This window comes from Quercus suber, unplaced genomic scaffold (genome assembly GCF_002906115.3).
Source record: "Quercus suber isolate HL8 unplaced genomic scaffold, Cork oak 2.0 scaffold_549, whole genome shotgun sequence".
NCBI classification, from domain to species: Eukaryota; Viridiplantae; Streptophyta; class Magnoliopsida; order Fagales; family Fagaceae; genus Quercus; species Quercus suber.
This window is the reverse complement of record NW_027069997.1, coordinates 327,459-342,513: the sequence shown is the minus strand read 5'-3', so window position 1 is coordinate 342,513 and position 15,055 is coordinate 327,459. Positions and strand designations below refer to the sequence as shown.

Sequence of the window (15,055 nt, the reverse complement as noted above, 5' to 3'; positions counted from 1 at the left end):
AATCTCTCATTTTTCTCTTTCAGAATAAGAATGATAATATTTTGGAAAAATTACAATTTACTCCTCTAAACTATACTCATTTTTACACTTACCCTTTTGAATTATGAGAATGCACATATTACCCCTTAAACTATACCTCTTTTATACTTATTCTCTTAAACTATGAGAATGCATATTTACTTTCCTAAATTATTATCCATAGGATGGGGTGCAAAGTGTTACACGAGTAATAATTTAGAGGGGAAGTGTGCACTCTCATAGTTTAATGGGACAAGTGTTGCATGGGTAATAGTTTAGGAAATAAGTGTGTATTCTCTTAGTTTAGGAAGTAAGCATAAAAAATGGTATAGGTTAGGGGGGGGGGGAGTGGTATGGTGTATTTTCTTCTAATATTTAAATAAAATAGTAAGATAATGAAGTAGAGTAATGTAGGGTGTATTGTTAATATGATAATGTAAAATAGATAAAGTAGTTTTTTTTTTTTTTATATAATTTTTTTTTTGGATATCTCTGGATGTCTTAGGCAATCTCTCCCTCTTATTTTTTGGGATTCAGAGTTCGGCCACATCAAGAATGAAACCGAAGTTCACACTTCAGCCTACCAAGTTTCCGGGCCACATCCACTTTGAATTATAGTTCCCACTTGCAATGGTTTGGGTTAACGAGGAGGCTCACAAAGTGCTCTTTGTATGGGAGAGATGGAAGCTAGAAAACAATTATTTTAGTAACTTTTCTCTTACAAGCAAGAAAGAAAGAAAGAAAAAAACCCAATTATTTTATTAAATAAAACAAAAGAACAGAGAATTGTTTCTCAATCTCATGTACATATGTGATATGGACATGTGTATGGGCTGACTATTTGAAATTCCTCCAAACTTATTGGAATAATTAGTTTCCCTGCAATTGTAACCTACTTCATGCAATCCATCTTGATATCCTTACTGTAGCTCCCCAACAGGTGCCTCGTTGAGCCATAGGAAGTGAATGAAGTCATACAATTTTGCACTTACACTCACCTGCTAAGCAGCAAAAGTCAAAAGTTTCAAATCGTTTTTTGAAGGAGCAGTTAATAGTAGCAATAGTATAAAAATTGATATATGAGAAAAATCTAAGTATGTACTACCTTGTATGGTGTTGGGTTCAGTCTCCTCATGTGGTCAGGACGCATTTGCTCAAGTTGTTCCATGCACCGTTTCCTGATGTCCTTAAGAGGTGGTAAATCTTCTTTTGCTTTATCTTCAAGAAACAAAACTTTGAGTTTATAAATTGTTTAGACACTAAACAAAATGCATTATCAGTCACAGGCTGCATCCAAAGTATGTAGCTGATAAAATACTGACGACCCTTTCTTGTCCTCCAAAGACAATTTGCAAGTCACTAAATACCAAGACTACAGACCTAAATATTTTGATGAAGTCCTGAAGATGTAAAACATTATTTGCACAAGAAAAGTGGTTTTGGACCAGTTGGATGTCGGAGCAAGATCAGTGGGTGGGTACAATTCTAGGAAACTTTCCCAATAAAAAGATGCACATGTGCATGCACACAAGTTTGTGAAGAAAAATAGGGTAAGGACTCAAAAGTCAAAATCATTTATTTGATGCTGTTTATCATTAAAGATCATCACATATTCCTAGGCACCCACCTGACGTTCCAGGCCAGTAACACTTCAGAAGCTCCTCAACACGCTGTGGCACCACATATGCTCTCTTAGATTCATTGAAAGGGTGACGACAAAGGATCCTTTCTCCAACCTGTATGTTAGAAAAGACACAACATGAAACCTTCCTGCTTACAAGATTCAATATGGGGTGAGCTGTAAACTCTTACATAGAATTGAAAGGGCAAGCAATAAAGAGGGTACATAAGAAAACAAGTTGCAATCAGGCTATATAGTAGTCAATGCGTAGGTAACTCTGACCAAATAACTCAATTAGTTGAGCATTAAATCTAAATTAATTGAACATGGCTATATGTCAATCCTATACAAGGACATATACTCAGGAACATCTTCAAAATGATTCAAGATCATAAGATGTGACTATGCATACATTTTCCATCAACCTACTGCAACCCTTCTCTATCCCAGATTGGAGCTAGCAGTTTAAAAATTAAGATACAAAGCATGACACAAGTGGAGTCAAGATTGAGTTTTATACTTTTGATTGCCACCAGGAGAGAAGTTCAAAAAGGGAAAAAAAATCAGTGAAAATATTTATTATTAGAACAGATTTAAAAATGAGGCAGCCATAGAACATTTTCATTATTCCATCCCCTGTTATATACCAGCTCTTTCATTTGGAAGTCCATGTGTTTGTTTCTGGGTACATGTATATCTCCTGAACTACTAACCTCTCAATTCTTCTTAAGGTCTTCGCCACCCCAAACACTGCTGGGCGCCGAGACACTACCAGATTGTCTACTTAATACAAATGAAGCAGAGGTAGCAGGTTGCGATTTTTCTTCCCTTTTTTTAACAGTTTTTTTTCCTACTTGTATAAACTAGAGAGTAGAGACTACTATACAATGCGAGAAATTTTAATTACAGATTAAAAAGAGTAAAAGAATAAAAGCAAAGAAATGCTTCGTCTATAGGTAACACTAATGCTTCATAAAGGAAAGTGTAGTTGGATGCAGTATTCCTCATCAAAAGTTCAAAATTATTTATATTTGATAAAAGGATTCAGATCATAAAATATGCATGAGGGTGTATTTTAGCCACCCTTATCAGGAGGAGAATCAAGATAAAACACATATTTAAGCACCATCAGAACAACTACCCCAGAGCATGGCATGGTAGATTAATTCTTCCAATTTTTTTTCCACACCAAAATAAAAAATTGAATTACTTGTTTGAAAAGGAAATGAAAAAGAGGCCTTTCTTATTGCATTCCATTCTGTTACTCCATGACACCCAATGCAGCCAAAATCCGCAAGTTGACATGGTGATTAAAAAATATTCTCAGGCTGCCTAATCCTAATTACAGCTCATATGAATCATGATAAAAGAGTACATGTATATGCATGGAAAAACCAACATCTATTTACCAAGAAGAGTTGGAATGTATAAAATATAATTGATAGGATAAAAACACACACACACACACACACACACAGGATGATTAATGGGAAGACCAAGTTGACAAGATACCTGTGGGGATGGTTCATTTTCCCCCGTCATTATGTCTACTAGGGGATAACCTTCTTTCCCATACAACCTGAAACACCGTTTCTTACATGGAATAGAGACCTAGAACCAAATAAGAAAAACATTAAGGGATGAAGTAGATGTTCTCTTGAGATTTCTTGACAGCATAATCAAACCTTTGAGACATCTTCAGAAAGTTTGATGCGTGGTTGATCATTTATCTCAACGAGCTTGAAAACACAACCTAAAGCAGGTTGAGCAAAGCATGTAACCAGATGGGTTCCTATTCCAAACGCATCAACCTCATGACCCTGCACAGGGAACACAATTCAATTTTGATATAATTTGAATCTAGATATAACATCCTAATTCAGCAAACACTAAGGATGCATAAACTTTTGGGAAAATATTTTATTCTTTTTATTTATGAGAAAGGAGGTGAAAAGAAAATATAGACAAGAAGAAACGTAAGAGATAGAAAGGAGTAGAATCTGAGATAAAAATAAATAGAGATATCCTGGGAAAGATTGAGACATGAGAAAGAAATATACAACATACTAAGCTGAATTACATGACACTCACTTGAGCAAGCTATGAACTATTGAAAGAAATTACATGTGGAATGTGGGAGTATCAAGTTACTACCTTCTCAGGTGAATATCATGAATACTCGCATTATGAGCAGTTAAATAAACTCTCCCTGCAATGTTTTTCTATGGGAATCAAGCTTTTTGAGAAAGTATAGAAGTGATCAATTTGTCAGGTAACTACAAACTTGGTTTAAAAAGAGATTACAACTGTAACATTTCTCTAGGACTTTCAGGATCTAAGACAGCTTTCTGCATACTTATAACATAATGGGATAAATAAGACAATCCAGAAATACCAGAGCTATGGGTGAGTATATTATAATGAAATCAGCAGAGGACAACAGCTAAATGTATCATTTACTCAGCATGCTAGCTGAATGAGATAACTGCCTTGCAACTCTCTTGTCAATGGAGAGATCTCTGTTGCTTAGTAGCATATCATAATCTAATTTGGTCATCCTACTTGGAGCAAAGATGAAATACAGAAAATTCTAAACAGTTGAAGACTTCTATTATACAAACTCTCTCAGGGTTTTGCATGCATTTGGTACAGATCTGAGACAATAAGTGAATATAATTTACTTAAACCAAATTGTTTTAAAATCAATACCTGTTTGTTTAAAGCGTCTAAAGTTTCCTCATTGAGGTCATTACTAGCTGTTATAGCCGTCTTTCCAAAACCAGGCACTCCAAAGTCGTTCTCAATGGCAACAAAAAACTTCCGGGCCTCGCAAGACAAATATGCTAGGTCACCAGAGTCCAACCTAATCCCTGTTGCTTTGTACCTGCACAGCACATCATCCAAATTCATACTGGAAATAGAAATATTTTACTATTCACAAGGATCAAATCACTGAAGCAAAGAGTCTTCAAGATTTTATGCACATGAAGTCCTTAAAACTGCAAAACAATACAATGTCTGGAAAAAAAAAAAAAAAAAAAAAGAAGAAGAAGAAGAAGAAGAAGAGAAGAGAGAGAGAGAGAGAGACAGATAATAGCAATATGGAAAAAAAACACATGATATGAAAACAAATTGGCTCATCAGAAGCATAAGTATAGGCAGCTCGCTTGAAGGAAAACTGTAATTTGCAATGGACAAGCAAAAGTGCATTACTTTCATCCCAAAAAAATTGTTAATCAAAGCCTACACAATGGTTAAGAATGACAAATGGTGAACCAGTAACCATTTGTTTAATGGTACTGCCAATAAAGTACACCCAAAAACAAAGTAGTCTTTTCCTGGGGGAGTCTAGCTCTTTCTGAGGAGAGGAAGGGTGCCATGGTTTGGTGGCCTCCAGGATACTGTTGAATCACACCCAAGGCATGTTTGGAAATAAAGTTGTAAACTAGACAGTTAACTCACCTTGAGATAAAAGGAATGAACAGTTTTTACATGCTTAATGTTTTCAGCACTACATTTTGTCTTTAACCCCTTGGAAGGATATGCACTACCACAATGTCTTCTAAGATTAAGCCATTTTGTTTCCTTCCTCATTTTGCTTTGAAACGAGATTACACAAAAAATTCAACATTTATTTCTTTGTAATTACCCACCCACCTAGAGGGTCTTGAATCCATGACCTTACCCTCCACCGTACTCATATAAGAGGAGGAGGTGTCATTTGTGCTAGATCTCACTGGCCAAACTTTACATTTGAACTATGGAAGTCTGACCATAATCTTTGAAACAATTATTGTAGTTGTAGTCATCATCATCTTTTGTTATTGTTCTCATTGCTGTTACTACTATTTAATCTCATTTTTTATTGAACTGATGGTTCCAGTTCACCAATTGATTTGTTCAATTTTTAAAGCAACAAAAACATTACTCCTCAACTAAAAGGGGATGGATGGAGTGACAACTGAAAAATGAAAGATATTGTTCATTGATCATGCTCACATCAAGAGATTTAATATGTGAATGCGCATCAAAACCTTTCAGACATACCCCAGATCACTTAGTGCTAAAGCAACTGCACAAAAGTTTGGGATCCCACTCCTGATAACCTGGCACAATGAATGTCAATGACATGCATTAAATAATGGAATTTTAAACAAGTATATACAGGTTGCAACTAAATGAAGTACAGTTGATAAAAGAGTGGAAATCGTAGTCTTTTGACATGAAAAACAAAAGAAATATTGACCAGTATTACTATCCACAAACAATAGTACAACCGAGAACTGAGAAGTAGCACTTTATAGCATTGTAACATTCAAAGATTCAATGTAGTGATTTTTTTGAAAAATAAGTTAGAAAAAAAAAAAACTTAAATATTAACAAATATATAATTGTCCATGCAAAACTTGGTGAACCATTAGAGTCCATTTAGTTGGGAGGATTTTAGAGGATGGAAAATGGGAAAGAGATTAAAATTTTTGTAGGTTCTGTATGAAGGAAAACTTGGAGAATGGAAAAGGAATGGGAGGAATTTTCCATGTGGGCCCAAAAAATTTAATCCCCCCAAAAATGGAGAGAAAAGAAGAAGGAAAATAGGGAGAGGGAAAATTACAGTTTTCCCCTCATGTGAATACAATATATTGTTGTAATAAATTTTAAATACCATGAAAATAATATAAAAAATAGTTTCTTACATAATAGGGGTATTATAGTAATCAACTCAATTATTATTTCTTTCATTCATCCCCCCCCCCAAAAAAAAAAAAAAACAAAACAATGGAAAGTTTTGTGCATTTTCTCTCCTCCAGCTTTTCTATCCCCTCTACCCAACACTCATGAAGGAAAACAACAATCTTTACTTTCCTTCTAGTTTCCGATCCTCCCTAACAAACATGACCTTAAGATTTCACACACCATAGTCATCAGACTAGTGTGTGGGACACAAAAAGTTCAAGATCTCCTTCAAAAGATTGGGACAAGTTATAGAGCTGCCTTTGTTTTTTTTTTTTTTTTTTTTTTTTTAAAGAAGAAGGTTTTTTTTTTTTTGGGGGGGGGGGGGGGGAATGATTTAGCTCTTACAGACAAATGCAACATAGTCCATATCTTTAAACAAAAATGACCAGCCTGAGCACCCAGTCCAGCCAAATTTGATAATGAGAGAGAGATGGAATGAGGAAGGTTAAGATTCTAGGTCGAGCATCATCTACAACAAAAAAACTTTGAAAGCAGATGCTAAAACATGATGAGGAAACAAGGCAAGATAGGTAGATCTCATCCACATTATCTAAACATCTGAAGGTAATTAGCAAAATTTTCACTTACATCATATGTGTCTACAAGAGCTAAAAAGTTATTAGGGAATGCCAAGGCATATGATGTGAAAGCTGCTAGCTCACTTTGATTTGTCTCACCAAATGAACCATGTGATGAACCTGACCACTGCAAAGCAAGCACAGATTTTAGTGTTATCATGATTTTAATGAATTCATAAGGGCAAAACAAAAACATTACTAGCAATATAAGTTGGTATAAAATTCATGCATTACAAACTATACATGCATGCATGTGCAAATATGGGGCATCATCTAAAAGAAAAACCATTGCATATACTTTTTCTAATAAGTAAAGAGAAATAAAAAGAAAAGAATCATAAAACCAAAGTTTATACACCCTAAACTCAACAAAGCATTACATCCCAGCTGCACTAATCCTATTTTTGCCACACAACTCTTTCAAGTTCACATCCTTTACTCAACCAAATCTCATCAGCGTTTTCTCATCCCCTCAAGGGCTCAACCGATGTCCCCACCCCCCCCCCCTCTCCTTTCACTAGTCTACAAATTGCATCTTAACCTAAATCTATTAGACGCAATTGGTATGTATTGAAAAGTAAATGATCATACCCAAGTTTAATGCTCTTACAAGTAATAGCTTAGGTGGTAGTTCAAAATAGTAGTATATAAACTAAGCTCTTCCTAACTAAGCAAGAATAACATGGACACATATTGATAAACCATATAATACACAACAATGAAATTTGATGGCCAAAAACAATACCTGAATTTTGCTTAACCATTTCTGGACTAGACTTACAAAATCCTCACAGATACTTGACCCATCACTGCTATGAAGTGATTTATCTATGATCTCATCAGGGCTCTGCAAATCACTGAATTAATCAGACAAATAATGGCTTCATGTGCAAAGGTAGACATAAATCTACGGCAAAGTAATATCATTTTTAATTGGGAAAAATAAATCTACCGCAAAGTAAACATATTTCTCAAAGCATAAACTTAGTATAATCAAGTTTATGTACATCACATCAAAGTTTACTCTTTGCAAATGGCATAAAAAGATGTAATGAAATCCACTGCAAGAAATACAAACCATAAATGAGCTAACAAAGGCATGGGAATGTGTTCCACGAAGTGGAATTCCAAATAACTTCCCAGCTGCAACATTGCTGTCAATAAACAATACAGAAACAGAGAAAAGCTGTATCAAACATTAACTCAGGTCAACAGCAAAAGCACTGAAGAAAATAAAGAGAATGAAGCTCTAGTAATCCCCAAACTGAGCAAAAAAGGGGACAGTTATATCTTTTCTTTTCTTCATGTCAATCTAGCCAGATGAGATTTAACGGTCAAATAAAAAAATTTAGTGAGCTAACTCAAAAAACACGACGATTCAAAGAGATTACTGTTATCCCTTATTCAACTCTATGAATTTCAGTGAACAATTTACAACAACACATTTTACTTGTGAGTTTACATGGATGCATTAATTTCGGGATCAATTAAATTTAATTATACAAATGCACTTCATCATTTGAAGAAATGCAAACACTGTTAAAATAAACACAAAAATTATGATGTTTGAGACATGCATTGTTTAGCCAAATTTATCATCCAAAAATTTAGGAGTTGATTTGGAATACAGAGGTGCTACATCAAATGAAACTTAGCATAGACAAGCAACACTAAAACAGTGTATCATTTGACATATACCATAGAAAGTATGTAAATTCTGCCGAACTCCAGCTATAGGAAACATATATTGATGAAAAATATTGCAGTTAAAATGCAAGTAGTGATAATTTCGTCTGATACTACCTTGTTGCATCAAACCCTCCAAGGTAGCAATATTTTGATGCCCCTATTCCACCATCAGGTCCCTACATACAAAATTTTGACATCCTTCTGATTAACATAAACACAGATAAGCACTTCAAAACAAATAAAAACAAATCAGCAACCTGAGCTCGTCGAAGCCCAAACTCAAGAAGTATTTTTGATTTTCCAGCAACAAATCGATGCCTTGCAGCATTGGTAGCAACTAATGATGCATAATTAATAAGATTTAAAAATGGAGTTTCCAGCAATTGAACCACCTGAAAAAGAAGTATTATGTAAGACATATGTTGTCTTGAGAAAAAATTAGCATTGGAACATTTTTTAACTAGCAAAAATTCCTATTTTATCCTTGTGAAATTAGCATTGAAACATGACATGAATTTTATGAAAAATGTAAAAATGTGGAGAAAACCAGTTTCATGGTACTTACAGCAACAGGCCCTTCAACTCTTAGCAATGGTACTTTTGGGAAAACAACTGATCCCTCTGAAACAGCATATACTTCAACATCAGAACAGTCAATTTCTCTAAGATAGTCGAAGAATCCATCCTATAGTTTATAAAATAGAAATGGATTAGTCAGCCACTTATGATGTTGCTAGGATTCATGGACTAAACACAGCACCAAAATATCTCAAAATTGCATTTTGAGACTACCGCCAAAAAGAGATCATGAGTTTCAAATCTTCATTTTGAGTTCTTTCTTATCAATCTGGAGATTCACCTGATTTTATATTACTACTGAGGGGAACAAAAAATGTAATAAAATGATGTGCAAAGGTGAGGAACTAAAAACAATTGGAAAACTAAGATAATGCATGGTAAAGCTCCTCCCAACCATTGTTCACATCCAAAGCACTTATAATCTCCAGATAGCGGCACCTATTAGGTATTATGCAATTAACATGCTTCACAAACTATGATAGCCTAGTAGCACAATCCAATAACATTTATGTTGAATGATGCACTGCTTTGCATGCTTTCAAAACTTTTAGCACTACCAGGAAGACACTGTTGTTCTTTCTTGCAACGATTCTGGGAGAAACATTAACTAACAATTATGTTGTTCTACACAATTATAATTATGCATAACTTTTGGCATTTCTCCTTTATCTACACATAAATATACGTAAGACCCACCTGTTGTTCTTAGTATGTCAATAACATGAAAAAGAGAAAAGATTAACTCAGCTCATTTCATACGTATTGGAAAGGTCAAAAATGCCAGTCTTATATTTATAGTCTATAATACTAATAACAGATTGATATATTATTGAAAGACCCATATAGTTACCCCTACTGAATTAAAATCAGAATATTATACCACCAAGGAGTTAAATAATGTAGTTTACCTCACATGAAGGAGGTAAGGATTCCCGGACAAAAGCAATCTCCTCCTCTGTGAATTTGAAAGTAGAAATGAATCTTATGCATTCTTCTAAACCAGCAAAGATCGTATATTCACCGCCAAAGGGGTTTCTCCGAAAATATAAGTCAAACCTGAAGGCGATAGCCACACCATATGGAAACAACAACAGAATTATCGGCTTAGGGACAAAGAATTTGAGATGCTAATAGTAAAGTGGGGCTTCTTGAAAGCTCCCAATAACTAACTGATTAAAAATCCATTTTTCAGTTGGAAAAAACCCTTCTTTGAAAATCAATCTGGAATCCAGTCAAGTGGGGTAAATACAAACCATTGATTTTAGCAAGAAATTAGACATGTGTTATTCAACTGGAAAAGAAAGATTCGTTACGTAACGATAATTGACAAATTTTCCACACCCAAAAACCAAACAATTAAGTTACTATGTACATGGTTAAATTATAAGACTTTTCATCATAGCAGTGGAAATGCTCAGTGTCTCTCATTCTAAATAGTCAACCCGCAACTTAAATTTAAATAATCAATTAATAAAATCTCTATCTTAAAAAAATTATTTAAAAAAAAAAAAAAAAAAAAAACACTAAAGCAAGCAAGGTTTAAAAATGATGGATTAACTAACGGCGAATTTCAAATTTATAAATTAGTTTGTACAATACTGAATAGAATTAATCCACTCAAACAAACACATTAACAACTTTTTCTCTCCGTTTGGCGGCTTAAGCAGTTCAAGAATTCAAAATTTCAAATCTTGGAACCTAAACTTAATAAATATGTCTTCTTCTTTTTTCCTAGGAACCAAACAGAGCATAAGGAAAGAAAGAACTTACACGGCTCGCTCGTTGTGTTTCCCGGCTTTCCAATAAGCGTAGAACATGGTGAACTGGTATTGATCTGTGAGAAGAGGCGTGACCATCGGGTTGGTGGGTCCAACCCGACCCGAGTGCGCTCCGTTCGGACCGTTTTCTGTCGCTTTCTCCATTTCTCTCTCTCTTAACGATTCCTGGGGCTTCTTCTTCTCCTTCTTCGTAGTTGTTGTCGTCGTTTCTTGCTCCTTGGTCTTGGTTTTTTTTTTTTTTTTTGTGGGCTTTAAGGTTTATGCGATTTATCTATGTATTTATATACATGGGACTTTGTGAACGACTTAGACTGTGAAACGCGAACGTGAAAATCACGGAGACACGAACCATAGAATAGACGAAAAGAAAAACATGGGTTTGTGCCTTGAGGTTCACGGTGCGAGTTGTTGGGAGAGACAGTTAAGAACCAAAAATATAAATTAAAGTTTTTTTTATTTTTTTTTCCTCAAATTTTGTTTTCCTTAAATTTTGTTTGGTAAGCACAAAAAAGGTAGTACAAGGTCTCTGATGTGGCTGAGAGTGATCCTAGTCGCTCACGTCATCTTCTGCGTGTGATGCACAGCCTGCGGTATCTCTCACGTGGGCCATACATTGCATAGAGTAAGTATCTTGTGAGACAGGCACATGTGTTCATCGCTCGTATAAAATTTTCGCTCATCGCATTATTGTTTTTAATCATTTATTGCCTTTACTTGTTTTCTTTTTTCCTTTTTTGAAAAGTACAAAAAGTATATTTATTTAGCCATAAGTTCAATGTACATCAACTTGCTTTTAAACCAACTTCCTTAACCAATGATGATAATTTATAATATCACTCTTGACTATTCTTAGCTTACTAACTAGTAGTGAGTCAATGCGGTGTACAAATTAATTAAAGATTTTAATATAAAGAAAAATAATTTTTGCAAATCTTTTTGAAAGGCTCATAATTTTATTAAGATGAAGATAAATTGAATACATTACAAATCAATGCTGATCCAATAATAATTAGATCCTCCTCTAATTAAGCTACCTTACTATCTAATTATTTGGCATATTAACCTAAAATATGCGCGGGTTTATATTCTTCTCTCCTCACATGGGGCACTTGACACATAAGACTATAGGAGTTTTATCCTATTAAAATTAAAAAAAAAATTGATAAAAAAATTCATTAAAATAAATAATTTTTTAAAATTATTGAAATTTGTTGTAATATAATGTGTGGAATTTTAAATTTCTTGAAACTCTAATAATATAATTCCAATTAAAATTTTATTTTATATTTAAAGTCTCTAATATTATTTTGTCATAATTAAAATAAAAACTATTAATAACTACCTCAATTACGTATTAATAACTACCATGATAATTAAATTTCATATTTAGAAAATAAATAAAAGACTATTAATAAATAATAACTATCATAATTATCACATTTTATATATAAAAAATAATAATAATAAAAAGGAGAGAAAATTTATACCAAAATACGTGAGTACGTGACTAACGGGCTTACATTTCAAAATGCGTATCAAACGGATACAAAGAACAAAAATGCCAATGGTACCGAGCCAGGATTTGACACACAAAATATCAAAAAAATAATAATAAAAAAATGCTGAAACACAATTTACCAATTCTTTGCTTCCACTCAAAAAAAAAAAAAAAATCGATAAGTTAATTCTGTAATACTGGTATGAAAGCCTCTTCCGAAATTTATAGTTGTATTGTGCCCATTCAAATATCATCCCAAAAAATAATGATTAGAAACATGATTGAGAAAATTAGAGACACGACAAAATTTTCACAACAACATTGTTTTTGAGCTGCGGTGGATTTTGGTATAAATTTTCTCTCCTTTTTATTATTATTATTTTTTATATATAAAATGTGATAATTATGATAGTTATTATTTATTAATAGTCTTTTATTTATTTTCTAAATATGAAATTTAATTATCATGGTAGTTATTAATACGTAATTGAGGTAGTTATTAATAGTTTTTATTTTAATTATGACAAAATAATATTAGAGACTTTAAATATAAAATAAAATTTTAATTGGAATTATATTATTAGAGTTTCAAGAAATTTAAAATTCCACACATTATATTACAACAAATTTCAATAATTTTAAAAAATTATTTATTTTAATGAATTTTTTTATCAATTTTTTTTTTAATTTTAATAGGATAAAACTCCTATAGTCTTATGTGTCAAGTGCCCCATGTGAGGAGAGAAGAATATAAACCCGCGCATATTTTAGGTTAATATGCCAAATAATTAGATAGTAAGGTAGCTTAATTAGAGGAGGATCTAATTATTATTGGATCAGCATTGATTTGTAATGTATTCAATTTATCTTCATCTTAATAAAATTATGAGCCTTTCAAAAAGATTTGCAAAAATTATTTTTCTTTATATTAAAATCTTTAATTAATTTGTACACCGCATTGACTCACTACTAGTTAGTAAGCTAAGAATAGTCAAGAGTGATATTATAAATTATCATCATTGGTTAAGGAAGTTGGTTTAAAAGCAAGTTGATGTACATTGAACTTATGGCTAAATAAATATACTTTTTGTACTTTTCAAAAAAGGAAAAAAGAAAACAAGTAAAGGCAATAAATGATTAAAAACAATAATGCGATGAGCGAAAATTTTATACGAGCGATGAACACATGTGCCTGTCTCACAAGATACTTACTCTATGCAATGTATGGCCCACGTGAGAGATACCGCAGGCTGTGCATCACACGCAGAAGATGACGTGAGCGACTAGGATCACTCTCAGCCACATCAGAGACCTTGTACTACCTTTTTTGTGCTTACCAAACAAAATTTAAGGAAAACAAAATTTGAGGAAAAAAAAATAAAAAAAACTTTAATTTATATTTTTGGTTCTTAACTGTCTCTCCCAACAACTCGCACCGTGAACCTCAAGGCACAAACCCATGTTTTTCTTTTCGTCTATTCTATGGTTCGTGTCTCCGTGATTTTCACGTTCGCGTTTCACAGTCTAAGTCGTTCACAAAGTCCCATGTATATAAATACATAGATAAATCGCATAAACCTTAAAGCCCACAAAAAAAAAAAAAAAAACCAAGACCAAGGAGCAAGAAACGACGACAACAACTACGAAGAAGGAGAAGAAGAAGCCCCAGGAATCGTTAAGAGAGAGAGAANCCGTGATGTTGGGCCCAGCATCCCTTTAGCGCAGCTGTTCTTCCAGATCGTGATTCTGCTTGGTAAGGCGTTCAACATTTGTGCTAGGGTTTGTACATGTCTTTCGAGGGCAGCAATGCATGGTTCTTCTCCGGTATGGTTATTGGTTGCCATCAAGTGAGTGAGCACCATACAACTCTTTGTCTAAAAAGTGGTAATATGGTTGTTACTGTTTACTCTCTACGTTTCCCACAGATGGCGCCAACTGATGATGTCAAAAATCATTAGTGAACCGCACGTCCTCACATGCTCTAGACAGAACTTGCGAAACAAAACAAAAAAAACCTTGTAGAGAGTACTAGTGTGGTACTGACCAAATATCCACCGAATGTTAAGTTAGAAAACTTTCACAACTCTAAAGTGCCAAAGTTGGAGTAAATTATGCATACCTTGATTTGTGAGGGTTTTGGGATTTTTATAGTGGTGTAGATCTAACCTTCGTTTCTTAGTGGAGAAGATCTTTCCTTGTAAAAAAGATCCTTATTAATGCACATACTTTGCTGGATCCTTTCCTTGTAGGGATTCCTTCGATTAAGGTTAACTGTGAGATACAAGAAATTTCCTTACATAGATATCCGTGGGGGTCAAGTTAAGCCAGGTTGGACTCGTCGGCCTCTCCATATCCGTCAGCCATCCGCTATATCCTAGCATTCCTGTCGGCTTATAGAGATGCCTGTCGAGTCTCCTTGTGGGTCATCCCGTATGGTGTCGTCAGCTTGACTCTTCCATTAGTTTCCGTGAAGCTAATAGGTATGTGGGTGCCAACAATCTTCTTGTGCGATGTTTAGGGGGTATTAAATTTATGGCTAAAATATCCCTATCAGAAAGGA

The 15,055-nt window shown here is 33.9% G+C and overlaps 1 protein-coding gene across 2 annotated transcripts; it reads right to left on the bottom strand.

Moving 5' to 3' along the window:
- Nucleotides 1–754: 754 nt before the first annotated feature.
- On the bottom strand, nt 755–11,443 carry LOC112026630 (nicotinate phosphoribosyltransferase 1). Of its 2 annotated transcripts, none has more exons than XM_065764285.1 (15): nt 10,990–11,443; nt 10,128–10,275; nt 9,206–9,325; nt 8,898–9,032; nt 8,755–8,816; nt 8,030–8,105; nt 7,697–7,798; nt 6,962–7,078; nt 5,687–5,745; nt 4,349–4,523; nt 3,325–3,459; nt 3,152–3,250; nt 1,646–1,754; nt 1,124–1,236; nt 755–1,019 (listed from the first exon to the last, which is right to left on the bottom strand). In XM_065764285.1, exons 1-15 carry the CDS (start codon nt 11,139–11,141, stop codon nt 939–941), a joined length of 1,683 nt encoding a protein of 560 aa, XP_065620357.1. In that variant the 5' UTR covers nt 11,142–11,443; the 3' UTR covers nt 755–938. The 2 variants fall into 2 exon arrangements, with proteins under 2 accessions (XP_065620357.1, XP_065620358.1); XM_065764286.1 differs by having other exon boundaries at nt 755–1,016; nt 10,990–11,440.
- Between the last annotated feature and the right edge of the window lie 3,612 nt (nt 11,444–15,055).